Raw genomic sequence first — 19,144 nt, forward strand, 5'->3', positions numbered from 1 at the left:
ATCAGCAGCATGCCACACACACCACACACACACACACTCTCTCACATAACACACACACAGTGCCTTGTCATTTGTAACCAAGGGGGGTTACGGGGGGAAGGTACGTGTTGTAAACTATTGTTTATTGTGTGAACGTTGTCAATAAAAGGGAGCAAGAGGGGCCAGTCGAGGAGGTCATTTTGTGATGTACTGAGGTACGGACAAGGGCCCCCTTGCAAGTAAAAAGATCGATCGCTGTTGCCTTGTCTTTCTTTCATGGGAATAAGTTCTGGAATCAGCGGGGTCTGATTTTAGACCCAACATTGCAATTGTGTTTATTATTGTTTTTATACTTGAATAAGTCTGCAATGCAACAACTGGTTACGTGTGTTATTGTTACCTGTGCTCTTTTAATCCAGATGGGGAGGGATGCACCTGCCTTTAGGAGCCTCACATAGCTCCTTTTGTCACCGTTTCCTCCTCATGTCCTTACAGGGCATGTCTGGACAATGTTATATCATGAGTAATAATTAAATAAAATCTGTACACATAAAACACACACACACACACACACACACACACACACACACACACACACACACAGAGTGACATTTTATACCTTTTCCAGAATACTGTCTCAGAAGGGTATGTGCATGATTGAGCTTTGTGCTTCATTCTCTGTCTGTGATTTAACTTCAGTGTTTTCTATAACTTATTCTCTTATAACACCTCCAAGAAGTAATGATGCTGCACTCATACATTTGTGTGGCAGCAGGAGGTGGGGACGGAATAAATACTCTTCACAATTTAACAGCCAACGCCACCCTGGGAATTTCACCCAGAGAGTACTGGATCAAGATGATACTAATCACCAGGAAGGCACTTCGGTTCGTTATACTCAATACAGAGACGTGGTTCAATGATAAAACAGGTTGACAATTTATTAATAATAATTTAAAACAGCATATAAAAGCACAAGCATACATATCAATATACAAATAGTCTAAAAAGTATTCAGAGCCGGGGGTTACCAGTGGAGGGACAGGAATGCCACACACAGAAACATTCAAAAAACCGGAAAACTCACCGATACACAAGTGCAGCACACTGTCACAGGCTCACACTAATGAACTAAAAACACAGGTGTGTAATACTCAAAGGATCCCACCACCAAGGCACCCCAGTCTCCTCCACGTCAGGCCCTCCGCATCTGAATAAAAGAAACAAAGAAAATTATAATCCCATCCATCCATCCATTCGCTTCCGCTTATCCTTTTCAGGGTCGCGGGGGGCGCTGGAGCCCATCCCAGCTGTCATAGGGCGAGAGGCGGGGTACACCCTGGACAGGTCGCCAGTCTGTCGCAGGGCCAGAAAATTATAATATATTCCAAAAAAAAGAGATCCAGATGTAGCGCCTCTACTCAGGACCAGTACACTCTCACTTCAAATAGAGACCCTAGACATCTTACTAGGTTCAGAAGGTTGTTTTGTTTTGGAGACTCACAAAAGGAGTTGGCTTGGAAGTGAATAACTGGGACCTTTATTGCCTCAGTACCATTTATATACATATACAACACAATAACCCAAATTGCACACTAATAGTGCATTTTAAAAGTGAATACATGTAAAACAAAACAATAAAGACATTTAAATGGAAGATTTATACTGAACTGTATCAGAGCTCTTTGGAATGAATGAAACAGATTAAGTGTTCCCGTTGTGAAGTTTGAATTGTCCAGTCTGAATTGTCCTTTAAAGTCGTTGAAAACCCAAACAGGTGTACTGTAGGGGAATTGTCAGTGTACAAACCCTATTATCCGGGGAGAAAAAGTAGTGCATAGGGCTTATCTGAAATCCAGGGTTGCTTGAATCAGTTTCTCAGACAAATCCCACAATCCGATCGCATGGCTGGCCACACCATTTCATGATCATCCAGGATCTCATTTGGGCTGTTCTCGCCGTCAGTGGTTCTCCAGAATTCTTCTAGTAGTTCAAAAAAAAAACAATCTACACAAACAGTGCAGAACAATCAATTTCTTTCCCATTTTGTGTTCTTAACATGAGCTCATTAACTTCTTTTCCAAATGTATTAATCACAAATGCCATTCCCTTTAGCTTTACCAAGTTACAAGAGTTACAGTAACTTGTTTGAACCAGTATAAACAATTTTATCAAAATATCACAACAAAGAACATCAGCAGCTTAAACAGTAATGTAAACAGTCATAGCAATGAAAATGACATTCATCCTTAAGGCTTACAAGCAAATGTAACTTAATTCAGTACTATTAAACTTGAAATATGCTCATATCTATTAAGATATAACCATTCTAATATAAACAGAGCTAGTGCTTCTACTTGAATAGCTCCCCGATCGGAATATGGCTTCGGTGGGGTGGCTAACAGCTATTAGCAGCTAGCATCGCATCTAGCATCGCATCTAGCATCGTTTAGCTCAAAGCATTCAACACTTATAACACACTGTAAAGAACAACAGGAGAAGTAAAACAACACGCCAGATTCTCATAGCTCCCGATTGGTTTTTGTTCAAAGGTTTCTGAGCTGAATCGGCTAGTAAAATACATTATCTAACTTAACAGGTAGCTAACAAAAGCACGTGACTCACCGGGATTTCCAGACACAAATAACTTGACAGACGTTATTCCCTATATGGTCAGAGTTCGGGGCCTAATAAAAGAGTACCTTATTAGCATTTATACATAAAACAATCTGGTCTCATTAACCGGGTTGCAGTATTGCATACCAAGATACTTTTTCCATGCGCTCCGACACGTACTTGACCGCCATCAGAGGGAAGATCTCACAGGAAGAGACAGGTAATACTTCCTGCGCACTAGATGCAAGGTTGTCAGAACACAAGACTGCATCACAGCACCCCCTTGTGACAATAACAGGCTATAGCCTTAGATTACAAAAAGGGATTTTGCAGCCCTGTATTTCACATGGGTTACACCCTCCCCCTTTGACCCAGCATGAGCCCCTTCATGCGTCACGCTGTGGTCTACAGATGAACTCTCATAGTCACCTATTGTATAAAGTGCTTGGTTAAAGCTCTCTATGAGGCTCTGCGCAAAGGAAATTAAGGGATTTCCCAACTCAGGATAATGGAAGCGCCCTGGTGGTCAACGTGTCCTTTCCGACTTACTCAACATGGTCATTTTTTTCTGCACTTTCAACAGTTTCCTTATGCTCCAGAGCTACCTCAGGGGTTTGTGGGTTCAGATCAATGGTTTCCATAGCTATAGGAGCCTCTACCTCAATGGACGGTACATCAATGCTGTCTTCGGCCACAGCTGATTTTTGATTAGTCATAGTTGGTAAAGTTACATCGTCTTCAGTAGGGAGTTGCTCAGCCACAACATCTGGCTCCTCTCCTTCAGCTACTTCAGGAGGTACCCCTACAGGCTCTGCAGGCAGCAAAGGGGAGCTGCCTCTGCAAGGCTCATCCTGAGGCTGAGGGTTTACACAGTCTGCTGGCATAGCTGGTATACAACTACCCTCCGGTACTGTTTTTTCTGTTTGCTGTCGTCTCTTCGGGATTTCAAACACCTGAACCAACTTTCCAGGAATGACAGAAGACTGCCTAGGATAGACAGGTGAGTCATCTTCAGATTCTGATTGCTCCTCCAGTAACAGAGGCTGACTGCGCCTCGTTCTTGGCCTGCAACTCTTTGGCTTGACCTGGTCAACTTCCTCAGCTTCAGATAAGTCACCACAAGGGAGTAAGAGATCCCTGTGAAGAGTTCGAATAGGACCATCTCCATTCATAGGCTGTACAACATACACAGGTAGGTCTACCATCTTTTCCACCACTCTGTACATGGTTGACTCCCACTTATCTGCAAGTTTGTGTTTATTCCGAAGTCGCAGGTTCCGCACTAGCACTTGATCACCTTTCTCCAAAGTTGACTCCCTGACAGTTTTGTCAAAACGGCGTTTATTCCGTTCAGCAACCTTTTGAGAGTTTTTGGCAGCGATCTGATAGCTCTCTTGAAGGCGAGCTTTCAGAGCTCTCACATACTGAGAGTGAGATGTAGGAGAGCCATCTTTAACTGGCAGGCAGAATGCAATATCCACGGGAAGCCTCGGCTGGCGACCAAACATTAACTCATATGGGCTAAACCCGGTGGTCTCGCTCTTGGTGCAATTATAGGCGTGAGTTAGTGGTTTCACATAATCGCGCCAATGAGTTTTCTTTGTCTCGTAGAGTTCCTAACATGCCAAGAAGAGTTCGGTTGAACCGTTCAACTGGGTTTCCCCGTGGATGATAAGGACTGGTGCGCACCTTCGTGATACCAGCTAGGGCACAGAGCTCTTTAATGAGTTGGGACTCAAAATCCCTGCCCTGATCACTAAGCAGGCGCTCAGGAAAACCATAATGCACCAGAAACTGCTCCCAAAGACACTTCGCAACTGTTGTAGCCTTTTGGTCTTTTGTTGGCATAGCAACAGCATATTTGGTGAAATGATCAGTTATGACCAGAATGTCTTTGGTGTTGTGACTGTCAGGCTCCAAGGATAAATAGTCCATGCATACCAGTTCCATGGGACGGGTTGTTTGAATACTCACAAGAGGTGCTGCTCTTTCAGGAAGGGTCTTCCTTCTAACACAACGTCCGCAAGACTTAATCTTTCTCTCTACATCAGTTGCCATTTTAGGCCAATAAAATCTTGACCTAACCAAGTCGAGGGTTCTTTCCAAACCCATATGCCCCATGTCGTCATGAAGGCAAGTGAGAATGGTGGACCTTAAAGACTCAGGGACGACAAGCTGAAAGGTGCCATTTTCACCTGATTTGCGGGTTCTGTAGAGGAGACCATTTTTCAGTTCCAACTGTTTCCACTCTTTGAGCATTAGTTTAAGCTCTAAGGATGCAGAGTTAGGATTGGAATTTGCTTCACCTCTATTTTCTAACATGTTGACCACATACCCAATAATTGGGTCAGACCTCTGATGTTGTTGGAGTTCTACTTCACTATAGGTAGGTATGACAGAACAACCTAATGTTCCATCATCTGCGTAGACGTCTGGCACCGCATCGGTGTGTAGAGCAAGGGACTCTACCAAAGTGATAGAAGGTAGGCTATTGTCAGATTCACTTAAGAGATGACGGTGGCACAAGACACTGAATGTGTCAGCTGTCACATCTTGTCTGTTGGGAGAAGAAGAGAGATGATGGGAAGCAAAGTGTTTCATTCGCTCTTTTTCTTCAAGAGAAGCATAGTCATCATCCACAGTATCATGTGGCCGCCTAGAGAGGCCATCTGCATCTTGATTGCTCTTACCAGCACGATACTTAATATTAAAGTCGAAGGTGGAGAGAGCGGCCAACCAGCGATAGCTGGCAGCATCAAGCTTGGCTGACTTCAAAACATAGGTCAATGGGTTGTTGTCCGTTAAAACCGTGAATGTGTTCCCGTAGAGATAATCTTGGAACTTCTCTACAATGGACCACTTTAATGCAAGAAATTCCAGTTTATGAGCTGGATACCGCTTTTCACTGGGTGAAAGGCCTCTACTTGCGTAGGCAATAACCCTCACTTCACCATCCTGTTCTTGATACAAGGCTGCCCCTAGCCCAGAGGTGCTCGCATAGTATGAAGGATGTATGGTAATTTTGGGTTAGCATATCCAAGCACTGGAGCTGACGTCAGTTTCTCTATGATTACCTCAAAAGCTTCCTGACAAGCAGGGGTCCAACGGCTGGAAAGAGGCTCTTTAGGGTTCAAGTATCCACTAGGACCAGGTATCACCTTTCTGCCTTTCCTGTATGGTGGGTAGCCTTTGGTAAGATCATTCAGGGGTTTGACAATTTTTGAATAGTCCTTCACAAACCGTCGATAGTACCCTGCAAAGCCTAGGAAAGACTTGAGGTCACTGAGCGTCTGGGGTCTTGGCCAGGTTTTGAGAGCTCTGACCTTCTCAGGATCGGTCTCTACACCTTTGGTTGACACGATGTGTCCTAGGTATCGCACTGAACTTTGGAAAAAGGAGCACTTTTTGGGAGAAAGTTTCAACCCATATTCTCTCAGTTGCTGAAGGACACGTAGAAGCCTGGTTTCATGTTCCTCCAAAGTGCTGGAGAACACGATGATGTCATCTATGAACACCAGAACTTCTTTCAGATTGAGGCTGCCCATACACCGTTCCATTAAGCGCTGGAAGGTGCTGGGAGCATTGGTGATCCCCTGGGGCATACGGTTAAACTCGTAAAATCCCAAAGGGCACACAAAAGCTGTCTTGGGCTTATCACATTCCTCCATCTCAATCTGGTAATAACCAGACTTGAGATCCATCACTGAAAACCATTTGGACCCAGCAAGGGCTGAGAAAGCCTCTTCAAGGTTTGGAAGTGCGTACGCATCTCGTATTGTTAACGCATTGAGCTTACGATAATCAATACAAAGACGGACCTCTCCATTCTTCTTTTTAACCACCACAATCGGTGAAGCATAAGGGGACTCTGACTCACGGATTACTCCTGCATCAAGGAGTGCTTGCAAGTGCTTCCTCACAGCTTCATAATCATTTGGGTGGATTGGCCTGGACTTTTGCTTAAAGGGTGCTTCGTCCTTTAAGTTTATGTGATGTTTCACTTTAGATACATGTCCAAAATCCAAATCATGCTGGGCAAAAACATCAGCATAGGCACTTAGACGCTGGGTAACCCTCTCTTTCCACTCCTGCGGGAGGGGAGAATTGCCAAAGTCAAATGTCAAATCTGGGTGAGCAGGTTCATCAACTGGCTGTGCAGTAACATTACAACATTTCACAGTGTCATCATTTTTGGTTGAAATGGGTGATTCGTCATATATCTTTGAAGGACTATGGAGCTCTGCAATGACACACCTAGAAGGCAGTGTTATGTCATGCTCAGTTTCATTTCTCACCCATATGGGTAACCTATGAGGATGCTGCTTGGGCAAAATGACAAGACAGCACTCCACAAAAATTCCCCCTGGTAAGGTGGATGTTGTTGGCTGCTCTACAATGGCACATTCACCAGCACTGCTGGATCTGACACAGCCTTCAAGGAGGACTCTCCCTTGAGCAGGTACTACATGTTGCACCTTGCCCTTAAGAGTTACAAAGCCATCGTTTCCGGCTAGGTTTATCTCTCTCCTGACCTTGAGTGTACGGAGGATCTGCCTGTAGCCATAGACCGGCGACAAATCATTGGGATCTTTACCTTGACAATATTCGTCGTACAGAACATCAAGTGCATTTGTCCCAATCAGCACAGGCAGGTCACAGTTAGAGCGTAGGTCAGGTACTACTAAAGCAAGGCTAGAAACCTCAGGCTTAGTTTCAATAAAGCTTTTTGGAAATTTAAGGCTGATGGGTATGTATCCCAAGTAAGGAACATTTTGGCCACTAGCAGCCTCAACATCCAGGCCACTGATAGGCTGAATGGGATGTTCTGAAAGATTGGTGTTGTAAAATGAAGCGGATACTGTGGTCACTTGAGACCCAGTGTCAAGGAGACAACTGCAATTGACTCCCGACACGGTAACATTTGCTGTACATTTCTGTCCTACAAGTCCCTTGGGTAACCTAATCTGGGGTCGTGCTGCACGAGAGAGAGAAGATGCTTTGCTCTGAGGTTCCGGTTTGGGACGTTCATGATTACTTTCAGTTCCTGGTAGTCCCTCCCCAGAAACTGATTTTAGTTTAAAGCTGACATATTCTGTTCCTCCCAGACTTGTAGTTTTTGGTTGAACTCCTTACGTTTCATTTCAACTAGTTCAGGGTTTGGTTCATTGCTGCAAGAGGGAGCAATATGACCATCCTCGCCGCACCTGAAGCAGTACCATGGGCGTGGATTCTTAGTGAGCTTAGTCTCGCTTGGGTCAGATTTCTCTTTAGGAAGAATCTTGAACTTAGGTTTGGTTTTCTTATTTGGCTTGTCAGAGTTCTGGCTTGAACTGTCAATAGCTGATGCTTTTAGTGAAGCCACTTGGGCTTGTAGCTTTGCAAGTTTCCTTTCTAACTTATGTGCATCAAAAGGCACTAGTCTATCATTAACAGCTGATACGTCTGTATCATCAGTGACATACTCTCCTACTTCAAGGGAGTTCAAATGTGCCTTAGGCTTAGAAATGCCTAAGTGCTGTTTCATTCGGCTGGACTTTGCCGCTTGCCGGTCCTCCTCAGTACGTAGCATGAGGAGCAACTCTGGAAATGAAGGTGGCTTGTCCTTCTTCTGCTCAAGCTGCAAGGTTGTGATTAAGCTGTTGTTCCAGCAACCTCTACAAAACTGTTTAAGCAGTTGGCGATCTGAATCATTTGTAGTGATGCCACCTCTTTTAATGACTTTACTCAGGGTTATCTGCAACCGCTGTAAATAGGCAGAAGGCTTTTCACCTGAGTTCTGGTTTGTGCTCAGGAATTTGGCAAAAAGCTCATCCCCATCATCAACAGTACCATATGCTGAGTCAAGAAGGCTGAGATAGTCATGGGGAGAAGCGTTAGGACCAAGGTGCTTTACAATGTTAGCAGCTGGTGGAAGAAGGCTCTCAGCTATTTTCCTTACCATATGTTTGTCAGATATGGTACAATCTGTGAGGTGGAATTCAACATTGTTGCGCCACGTATCATAATCAGCTTCGAAAGTAGAGCAAGGGGTTTTCCCCGAGAAGGGCCTGAGCTTTGCATGACCTTGAGAAGGCATTTCATTGTTCTTAATGACATGCTCAACTACTACTCTCTGTACTTCAGGTGTAGTGAGCTGTTCAGGTGGTAAGTAGATAGTGGTTTTTCTGTGCGAGGGAGTCACTTCTACACTTGGAGAGGATGAGTGAGAGTCATGCTCAGGCAAGTGGGTTAAATCACTTACCAGTTTAACAGGACTTTGATGCTCTATGATGGCTGGTTCATCTTGGTCTGTGTCACTAGTGAGCTGCAGATTCTGATTAGGCACTGTTACATTTGGTCCAACTGTGGGGTTACTCTCAGTGGACTTCTTCATTCTGGCCAGCTCATCTAGCAAAACCTTCTCAAAATCTGCACCACTCAGTTTAGCAAGCCCTTTCAGTTCAGTTAGGTAAGAATGGGTTAAACATGAACCCCTGTCTGCAGCATACAGCGCAGACAGAAGCTGGATATGATGGACAACACTTGGGTTATGGCTTTGTCTTTTGCAAGGCAAGCTATCCTTAAGGAACTGGACTGGTTCACCTGATTGGAACTCCACAATGGCTGTGTTTTTAAACTGTGCCTCTGTGCTGGTTACTTTGATTACTCTTCCAATAGAACCAAACTGCCCTAAGTAATCAATAACCTCATTGTCAATCTCATCACCAGTTAACCCTCCTACTAGGACAGAGTTAGGTACTTTGACACCTTCACTTTGGATTACATCCATGTTGTCTTATTGCTCCAACCAGAATGTCATGGACAAATGTAATGATTTGACCCAAACGGCATGAAAGCACCAGTTGCTCAACTTCCAAAAATAAAGGGAATTAAACCTCCTGGCTGGCTCGCCATGTTTTGTGTAGCGCCTCTACTCAGGACCAGTACACTCTCACTTCAAATAGAGACCCTAGACATCTTACTAGGTTCAGAAGGAGGTTTTGTTTTGGAGACTCACAAAAGGAGTTGGCTTGGAAGTGAATAACTGGGACCTTTATTGCCTCAGTACCATTTATATACATATACAACACAATAACCCAAATTGCACACTAATAGTGCATTTTAAAAGTGAATACATGTAAAACAAAACAATAAAGACATTTAAATGGAAGATTTATACTGAACTGTATCAGAGCTCTTTGGAATGAATGAAACAGATTAAAGTGTTCCCGTTGTGAAGTTTGAATTGTCCAGTCTGAATTGTCCTTTAAAGTCGTTGAAAACCCAAACAGGTGTACTGTAGGGGAATTGTCAGTGTACAAACCCTATTATCCGGGTAGAAAAAGTAGTGCATAGGGCTTATCTGAAATCCAGGGTTGCTTGAATCAGTTTCTCAGACAAATCCCACAATCCGATCGCATGGCTGGCCACACCATTTCACGATCATCCAGGATCTCATTTGGGCTGTTCTCGCCGTCAGTGGTTCTCCAGAATTCTTCTAGTAGTTCAAAAAAAAAAAAAAACAATCTACACAAACAGTGCAGAACAATCAATTTCTTTCCCATTTTGTGTTCTTAACATGAGCTCATTAACTTCTTTTCCAAATGTATTAATCACAAATGCCATTCCCTTTAGCTTTACCAAGTTACAAGAGTTACAGTAACTTGTTTGTACCAGTATAAACAATTTTATCAAAATATCACAACAAAGAACATCAGCAGCTTAAACAGTAATGTAAACAGTCATAGCAATGAAAATGACATTCATCCTTAAGGCTTACAAGCAAATGTAACTTAATTCAGTACTATTAAACTTGAAATATGCTCATATCTATTAAGATATAACCATTCTAATATAAACAGAGCTAGTGCTTCTACTTGAATAGCTCCCCGATCGGAATATGGCTTCGGTGGGGTGGCTAACAGCTATTAGCAGCTAGCATCGCATCTAGCATGTTTAGCTCAAAGCATTCAACACTTATAACACACTGTAAAGAACAACAGGAGAAGTAAAACAACACGCCAGATTCTCATAGCTCCCGATTGGTTTTTGTTCAAAGGTTTCTGAGCTGAATCGGCTAGTAAAATACATTATCTAACTTAACAGGTAGCTAGCAAAAGCACGTGACTCACCGGGATTTCCAGACACAAATAACTTGACAGACGTTATTCCCTATGTGGTCAGAGTTCGGGGCCTAATAAAAGAGTACCTTATTAGCATTTATACATAAAACAATCTGGTCTCATTAACCGGGTTGCAGTATTGCATACCAAGATACTTTTTCCATGCGCTCCGACACGTACTTGACCGCCATCAGAGGGAAGATCTCACAGGAAGAGACAGGTAATACTTCCTGCACACTAGACGCAAGGTTGTCAGAACACAAGACTGCATCACAGCACCCCCTTGTGACAATAACAGGCTATAGCCTTAGATTACAAAAAGGGATTTTGCAGCCCTGTATTTCACATGGGTTACACAGACATACAAACTAAATAAAACCTTAAATCTGGAGCGGATGTACTCACCGTATTGTTCCAAATTGCCGTCCGCCCGACTATTCTAATTTAATCATTAAGTCAGTCAACATGCACGCCAGCGGACTCCCGTAGTATGTAGTCGCTGTCCACGCCGATGTCCATTCTTAAGAGGCTGGCAGCAGCAGGGAAAAAGAACCCTTGCAAATGGAAACAGACGGGGAAAGGCAAAGCAGCAGTACTTCTGTTAGCGTAGCGTAGAAAAGCTGTAGCGACCCTGCTGTAAAGCTACTGGACGCCCAATAAGGCCCACACCTCCAGTTAAACTGTGTCACTCGATTTATTAACAGAGTGGCTCATAGGAGGCTTCTGCAGCTACGACCTATAAACAACATTGGTTTATCACAGAGTGAAATAATGTACACATGCGCCAAATCAACACATACCAGCCACGATGGGGGCTTCAGGAAGGGAATCCGCAGATGATCTCTGTAACATGAACAACAATCAACACGAGTACTGCCAATTCAGGCTAAGGCAGCACTGGAAGTCAGGTGACCGAAAGGAGATAACAACAGGTACGCGATCCGGGGACGCTCAGATGGCCGCTACTATTTATACTAGCGCCCCCCTAATGCACCTGACTAAAAGTGGGATCAACCAGAAAATATAATATTCATCCTGCATTTAGGAAATCACAGCAAAAGTGGAATCCATCTTTGAACACACTTAACATATCATGTTTTTGTCAAGTCATTTTAGGCTAAATTACATAACATGTTTACTGTACGTAAGAGTGAAAATTAAGTTAGTAAAGAATGATGAGTACTCTAACATGCTGTTATACTAATTTAGCCAGGCAACCGAGTAAACTCACAGACTAGTGAATAATCATTGTTAATGTTGAGATGAAGCTTTCTTTCGTGACATACAAACACACAAAGGGAAATAAACTAATTTGGTTGAATAATAAACCAAAGTTAATGGAGAAAAAAACATGTCTACCGTATACAGTGACACTGAGGCATGGACGGATTTGAATCATGTGAGCTTAACATTCAAACTGGCTTATGCAGTCTTTAAGTCTGACATCATTAGCTGTTTCCAAGTCCAAACTCCACTTCATGTCCCAAAGTCAAATGAACACTGTGGCATCGCTGAGAGTTAAAAACTGTCTAAATCCTTTCATCTTTAATAAAATGATCAGTGTGGCTGCTCTACCAGGTGCACGAATTAAGTTTGAAATCCAGGAGTTCATGAGAACAGAATTTATGAAATTTTATAAGTTAGAAACTTATAAGTTTCTATAAGTTATAAGTTTTAGAGTTAGAAGTTAGCAGGAAGTTAGCTCACTAGTTTCCACCTAAACATAATATACCATGTTCTGACTGAGGGATTTCTGAAAAAATTCAAAAATACAGCTCTGCTATCACTTCCAGCATAAATGAAGACAGAAAACTAAACAGTAGTGATTTCTGTAGGGTTAATGAAGTTGGGATAGCTGGTATATAATGATGTGCTACGTGGTGGCTAGCTACACCACGTAGCAAGTCAGGTTTCACCACCGAATAAGAAAAGTAAGAAAGAAAAGATGAGGAGTTAAAAATGTGGCCTCCTCCTGTAAAACCTTTCCTGTTTTTTGGGGTTGTCTCATTGTTGCCCCTCTAGTGCACTTGTTGTTAAATTCATTAACACCAAAGCAGCTGAAACTGATTAATAATCTCCTCTGCTACTTAACTGACCAGATCAGTATCACCTAAGTTTAAATGACTTGGTCCTATACTTTCTTTTGAGCAGTATATAAGCTAAGGTAAACCTATTACATTACTGAGGCAGTTAAAGGTTGTGAGCCTTGAATGGAGAAAGTGCGGGACGTCCTGCTAATTGTGGTTTACTAACTTTACCTTTACTTGAAGCTGCTGTAATCACTGGTATTTCCATGAAATAGCTTCAGATAAAGGCAAAGTTAGTAAACCACAGTTAGCAGGACATCCTGCACTTTTTCCAGGATTACAACCTTTATATATATGTATATATATATATATATATATATATATATATATATATATATATATATATATATACATAAAAACACCCAGCACGCCCCTGCGGGCGGTTTATCCTTCAAGCTCGGGTCCTCTACCAGAGGCCTGGGAGCTTGAGGGTCCTGCTCAGTATCTTAGCTGTTCCCAGGACTGTGCTCTTCTGGACAGAGATCTCCGATGTTATTCCTGGGATCTGCTGGAGCCACTCGCCTAGCTTGGGAGTCACCGCACCTAGTGCTCCGATTACCACGGGGACCACCGTTACCTTCACCCTCCACATCCTCTTGAGCTCTTCTCTGAGCCCTTGGTATTTCTCCAGCTTCTCATGTTCCTTCTTTCTGATGTTGCTGTCATTCGGAACCGCTACATCGATCACTACGGCCATCTTCTTCTGTTTGTCTACCACCACTATGTCCGGTTGGTTAGCCACCACCATTTTGTCCGTCTGTATCTGGAAGTCCCACAGGATCTTAGCTCGGTCATTCTCCTCCACCCTTGGGGGCATTTCCCATTTTGACCTCGGGACTTCCAGGTTATACTCAGCACAGATGTTCCTGTACACTATGCCAGCCACTTGGTTATGGCGTTCCATGTATGCCTTGCTTGCTAGGATCTCTTTAATGTTGCCAAATACCATCTGCACATACAAATTTAACAGTTTTCTTAAAGTTCTTTATTTAAAAAATATGACGGCTGAGATTGGGCTAAGATAAGTTTTTTTAATATATATATATATATATATATATATATATATATATATATATATATGTTGCCGCACAGCAAGAAGGTCCTGAGTTCAATTCCAACATCAGGCCTTTCTGTGTGGAGTTTGCATGTTCTCCCCGTGTTTGTGTGGGTTGCCTCCGGGTACTCCGGCTTCCTCCCACCGTCCAAAGACATGCAGCTTGTGGGGATAGGTTAATTGAAAAATCCAAATTGCCATTAGGTGTGAATGTGCAAGTGAATGTGAGCGTGAATGGTTGTCTGTCCCTGTGTGTTGGCCCTGCGACAGACTGGCAACCTGTCCAGGGTGTACCCCGCCTCTCGCCCTATGACAGCTGGGATAGGCTCCAGCGCCCCCCGCAACCCTGAAAAGGAGAAGCGAATTGATGGATATATAAATATATATAAAACAATTGTTCTGCATATATTATTATTATTATGTAAACAGAAATATTAAAACACAAAAAACAAAGGTTTTTATAAAAATGTTTTAAGGCATATGTTGTGCAATATTTTGGTCTCATTGGAATCACCATTTCCACCCTAAATGACCATCGCCACTCCACCCTTATATAATACAATAAATAAAATAAAATAACTGCCCTTGTATGCAGCCCCACAATGTTTCTGTTTCAATGTTTCCTACGCATACACCATGTATATAGTTCACTCACACATATATGTATACATATATATTGCTTTTTATTTATTTTTTCCCCTCATTGTATATTTGTTTTCCCTTCTCTACTTTTGCACCTTGTGGTCCAGCTACCCAATTTCTCTGTGCAAGAAACTGCACAATAAAAAGTCTCTAAGTCTCTCTAAGTAATTTCTGTCATCTTTCTAGCGATTTCAACATCACTCAAACACAAAAATCCCCACCTTTGACAGCTTTCTGTTAGTAGGGTGTGGTGGTTTACACAACATGAGAAGTAAAGTAAATATCCAGAAACAGTAAATTTGAATGCTGCTGCTTTGCTTTTGATTTAAATGGCTTGTGGGATGCCACGCCATAGCTATCCATCAGTTTAGTTGGGACATAGATGGCAGGTTTTGCATGAACCTCTGAATCACCACTGGTGTCTTTTCAGACTTGATATAGAGGGATCATAACTGGAGTGAATTTCAAAGCTTCCCTAACATCTACCAAGGTAAGTGCTGCTGTACAAACAGGTCCAATGAATGAATGACAGAGAGTAATATTTACAAAGAGATAAAGCGAAAACAGTGTGATAGCCACGTAAGTTGTGGACTTTATCAGTTGGGCTGATTTCAGTTTTAATCTGCTGAAACTGTATATTAAAAGCAATTTAACTTCCTGAGACTAGCATGTATGCATGTACAACTCATTCTCTAATTTTTCTTTAGTCATTTTAGAGCAATTTCACTAAAACAACCATCTGAGACTTAGGTTAACACATTACGTCTTTGTCTGATTTTGATTTTGTTGTAATGTTTTACACTGACTGACAGCAAATAGTAGTAAAATTTATAGCTGACAAAATATGTAGTGAGCAAAGTGACAATAAACACAGCTCAACTGAAAGAGAACTGAATTGGTTTAACTCCTGTTTTCATGTCAGTGATTGAAAACCATGATTAATTAAACTGTCACATAGATATAGGAACAAGTATAGATAAAAAAATTAAAAAAGGCAGCTCATTAAAGAAGTATTCCTGTATAAACTGGACCAAAGTCACTGTAGTGTCTGAAAGTACTTGGTGTCATAACAGCTGTATTAGGCAGGCAGGAATGGACCCAAAATCCAAACTAAACTCAAAACACAGCTTTATTGCTGGAATTATTAATTATGAACTAAAACTGGGAAAACACTTTAAACTAAACAGACAAACTAGCAGAAAACCCAGCATTCAGGGAGAACCAAGGCAGATCATGAGACTTAATTGCTAAAGAGTTATTACATCTATATTTTTGAAACAGCCGTTTATAGAGGAATTAACCTGAAATAACCAAAATGCTATTTATGTCATCAAAGATCCATTTAGACTGGTCTACACTGTTAGTGCTCTTTAAACATCAAAATAAACTAAAACTCAATACGCTGGGTCAAATGACCCAAGATCGTGACAAAGGGATCAGACACTGAACATAGTGTATGATCCCCCAAAGAAGAACAAAAAACAAAAGTTATCTCACTATTCAGTTTGATCTCACTCGCACTCTTATTTTGTAAATGTCATTACAATAATTCATTTAAATTAGTATTTCTATTGTTTTGTGTTCTTTTCTTTTTAAATAATAGGACATTTCACTTGAAATTTGAAATGTTTTATTAATTTCTTTAAACACACAACACCTATATCTGTGCAATTTACTCTAGTTGTGTTTAATGAAGAGTTTATTGTTCCCAACATTCATCAGTAGAGCGTTATGTGGACACAGCAGACGCTGCTCTTCCTCACTATAAAATTTCTGTTCTGTGTCCTGTCTGTGCAGGCTTTCTGTCCACTTTTCTCCTGTGAAAAACACAATGACGAAGCACGTTGCCCTCCTGCTCATTCTTTTCCCCGTGTGTGGACATCTGCTGGACATCAAGTTTTATAATGACCCTCACAAGTATACCTGGGCAGATGCACTGGCATACTGCAGGGAGAACCACACTGACTTGGTCCGAGTGAGAACTGCAGAAGAGAATAAAGCTTTAATAACGTACTCTGGATGGATCGGTTTGTCCCGGGAGGATGAAACAAGTCCATGGAAATGGTCCAGAGGAGACGAAATAGCCATCTTCACACAATGGCATGGTGGTGGTAAATTTTCATACTATGTTTCTTACTCCTTAGATGTTACAAGATCAAACTTACTGGTAATTATACCAAACTTATTTGCATTGTGACCTGAAATCAGTTTGAGACATTTTGAGCATTCATCAATTTGACTGGTGAGAAAGGATCAGATTTACAGTGTGGAGCAGTGTTTTCCACCACAGTGTTGACTCTAATGAGTTTCATGATGTCCCAAACCAACTGTTTCAGCTGCAACTTAAGCAAGGAGGGTTTGTTAGACACATAAACACTGTACTGGTAAAATGATTTGATAATGAATCTAGATAAAAAAAAAAATAGACCTTTAAAACATCTCTGAAATCCATCCCAGTCGTTTTTGTCTATTGTACTTCGACTTCTTGCAGGACCAAAAAAGGATGAAAACTGTGTGAACAGAAAAAGCGACGGAGAATGGGAACACAAGAAGTGTGACGAAAAACGTGCTTTCCTATGTTATGAGGAAAAGCTGATTCTGGTGAAGGAGAATAAAACATGGGAGGAAGCATTAGAACACTGCAGGTCTCTGGATGGAGTGGTCACAGAAGATCCAGCCTCTTCATCCAGGAACCACGGCTATGACCTGGCCTCCCTGATCACTCCAGATAACTACACCACTGCACGAGAGATTGCACAAAACGCTACCACTGATGAGGTTGGGCAGTTTTCTGCATGTGTTTGTGTTGGTGAGAGACTCGTAACTGTACTGACTGTAACTTTGTTTGTTTCTCTTTGTTTACTGTTGGCAGGTGTGGACAGGCCTGTGTAACCTGGCTGGTGAGTGGCTGTGGGTGGGTGGAGAAGAAATGCAATATCAGGATATCCCAAAATGCCCAACCGAGGGCCTCTGTGGCGTCCTCGAGAAGAACGGTAGTTCACCCTACGGCATAAGAAACTGCCAGCAGATAAGGAACTTTCTCTGTTCCAAAATGAATTAAGTAAAAATTTGATATATCTATACTTTTCCATCTTATGACACTTAGATACATGTGTGTCAAAGTAAACAGGAGAAATAATCCAAAGCAGACTCCACAGACAGGGTTAAACAAAAATGAACCGTCATTCAGGTTTATGAGTGAGTCCAAAATTAGAAATTCCAAGAAGAATGAGAACCTGACAAACACTTTACACTACCAGTTAAAAGTTTTTGAGTTAGAATAATCGTACCTTTATTCATGATGTATGTTACAAAGATATCAGTTAATATAGTCAGTACATTGAAAAGGTGAGAAATAGTGATGGAAATGTTTTCATACTGTTAGATTATACGATGACGATAGATTAATGTAAACCAGAAAAATCATAACGTCTTGTTATATGTGTTATTTTCCTAATGTAGTTGTGTGACATGTCAAGTAAATACTGGACTATACATAATTTAAAAGTTGTCTCAAGTCAATAAAGATATTAAATAAAGATTAATGTGCAGTTAAGCAGTTATTTTTGTCTTTACGAGCAATGGTGAGGGAACCATATGGTAACTTTCACTGCTATGAGGCTTTTTTTACATCCTAAAACAGGCCGTCTTGTATTCCTTTTGAAAAGAATGTTTTACAGAAATCGAGAAGTACACTCTAACTACGTACATAGGAATTTGTTATGAAACGGCTGTGTGCAGGCAGGAGTGGTAGTAGGAGGATCCAATGTGCAGACACTCAGAGGCAGAATGTGAACTCAAAACAGTTTTAATACTGAACTCAAAAGGGTAACAAAACTAGGAATACAAAATACACTTACGCAGACAGACACACAGCTAGATAAGGGTAGATCGCGACACAGACAAACTGAAAACGCAACAGAAAACAAAAGCAGGACACAGGAAACACCAGAGCCCAAGAAAGCAGCCCAAACACAGTTCAGTTTAGGTGGCCGACCACACGGAAGGCAGTGGCGGCGACGCAGAAAATAGTTCAGGGGGCCGACCGTGCACACGGCAATGGCGGCAACCCAGGCGACGGGGATCCGGAGGCCGGCCAGGAAAACAGTTCCGAAAAAGTTCAGGGGGCTGGCCCGGAGGCTGACGGCACAACAGTCCAAATCCGGGCGTTTCCGGGGGCCGGCCCGGAGAACGGCGGTCCAAGAGTCCAGAATCGGGCGGTGCAGGGGGCCGGCCCGGAGATCGACAGCACAAAAGTCCAAAACAGTCCTGGAGGCCGACCGCGTGGAAGGCAATGGCAGCGGTGGCGACAGGGCAGATCCGGAGGCCGGCCACGTGAAAGGCAATGGCGGCGACTAACTAGGGCCGGAGGCCGGCCGCGACAACGACGATGTCCAGCCAACGGCCTGGAAGGTGGCCGGACAGGGCGTGGACGTGCAGGCCGGACTATTCAGGTAAGCTTTAAACTCATACATTAAACTTAGCATCTAAGTTTGAACGTTGGTTAAGGTTACATTGATTTACTCTTTCATTCACACTTTTTTTGAAAACAGCTTTAAGCAGGTTACTGGTAGCAGCATCCCACGCTGTAGTATCTAGAAAGTGGTTATGGATTTTCTCTGACAGGAAACAAAGATAAGTTTGATCTCCTGTCCCCGAGCCTA

At 42.3% G+C, this 19,144-nt stretch overlaps 1 protein-coding gene and 2 long non-coding RNA genes across 3 annotated transcripts; 1 reads left to right on the forward strand and 2 right to left on the reverse strand.

Moving 5' to 3' along the window:
• Positions 1-431: 431 nt before the first annotated feature.
• On the reverse strand, positions 432-12,948 carry LOC146491355 (uncharacterized). The gene is made up of 3 exons (XR_014872596.1): positions 11,498-12,948; positions 11,103-11,251; positions 432-1,189 (listed from the first exon to the last, which is right to left on the reverse strand). It is a non-coding gene; the product is annotated as an uncharacterized LOC146491355 (long non-coding RNA).
• Positions 1,223-3,134, reverse strand: LOC146491356 (uncharacterized). Its single transcript, XR_014872592.1, has 2 exons — positions 2,743-3,134; positions 1,223-2,666 (listed from the first exon to the last, which is right to left on the reverse strand). It is a non-coding gene; the product is annotated as an uncharacterized LOC146491356 (long non-coding RNA).
• Positions 12,949-14,836: 1,888 nt separating the features above from the next.
• LOC146491357 (secretory phospholipase A2 receptor-like) lies at positions 14,837-18,590 on the forward strand. Its single transcript, XM_085152855.1, has 4 exons — positions 14,837-14,970; positions 16,278-16,591; positions 16,972-17,258; positions 17,353-18,590. Exons 2-4 carry the CDS (start codon positions 16,312-16,314, stop codon positions 17,539-17,541), a joined length of 756 nt encoding a protein of 251 aa, XP_085008981.1. The 5' UTR covers positions 14,837-14,970; positions 16,278-16,311; the 3' UTR covers positions 17,542-18,590.
• The last annotated feature ends 554 nt before the right edge of the window (positions 18,591-19,144 follow it).

The sequence above is a fragment of the Neolamprologus multifasciatus genome, chromosome 23 (assembly GCF_963576455.1).
Source record: "Neolamprologus multifasciatus chromosome 23, fNeoMul1.2, whole genome shotgun sequence".
NCBI classification, from domain to species: domain Eukaryota; kingdom Metazoa; phylum Chordata; class Actinopteri; order Cichliformes; family Cichlidae; genus Neolamprologus; species Neolamprologus multifasciatus.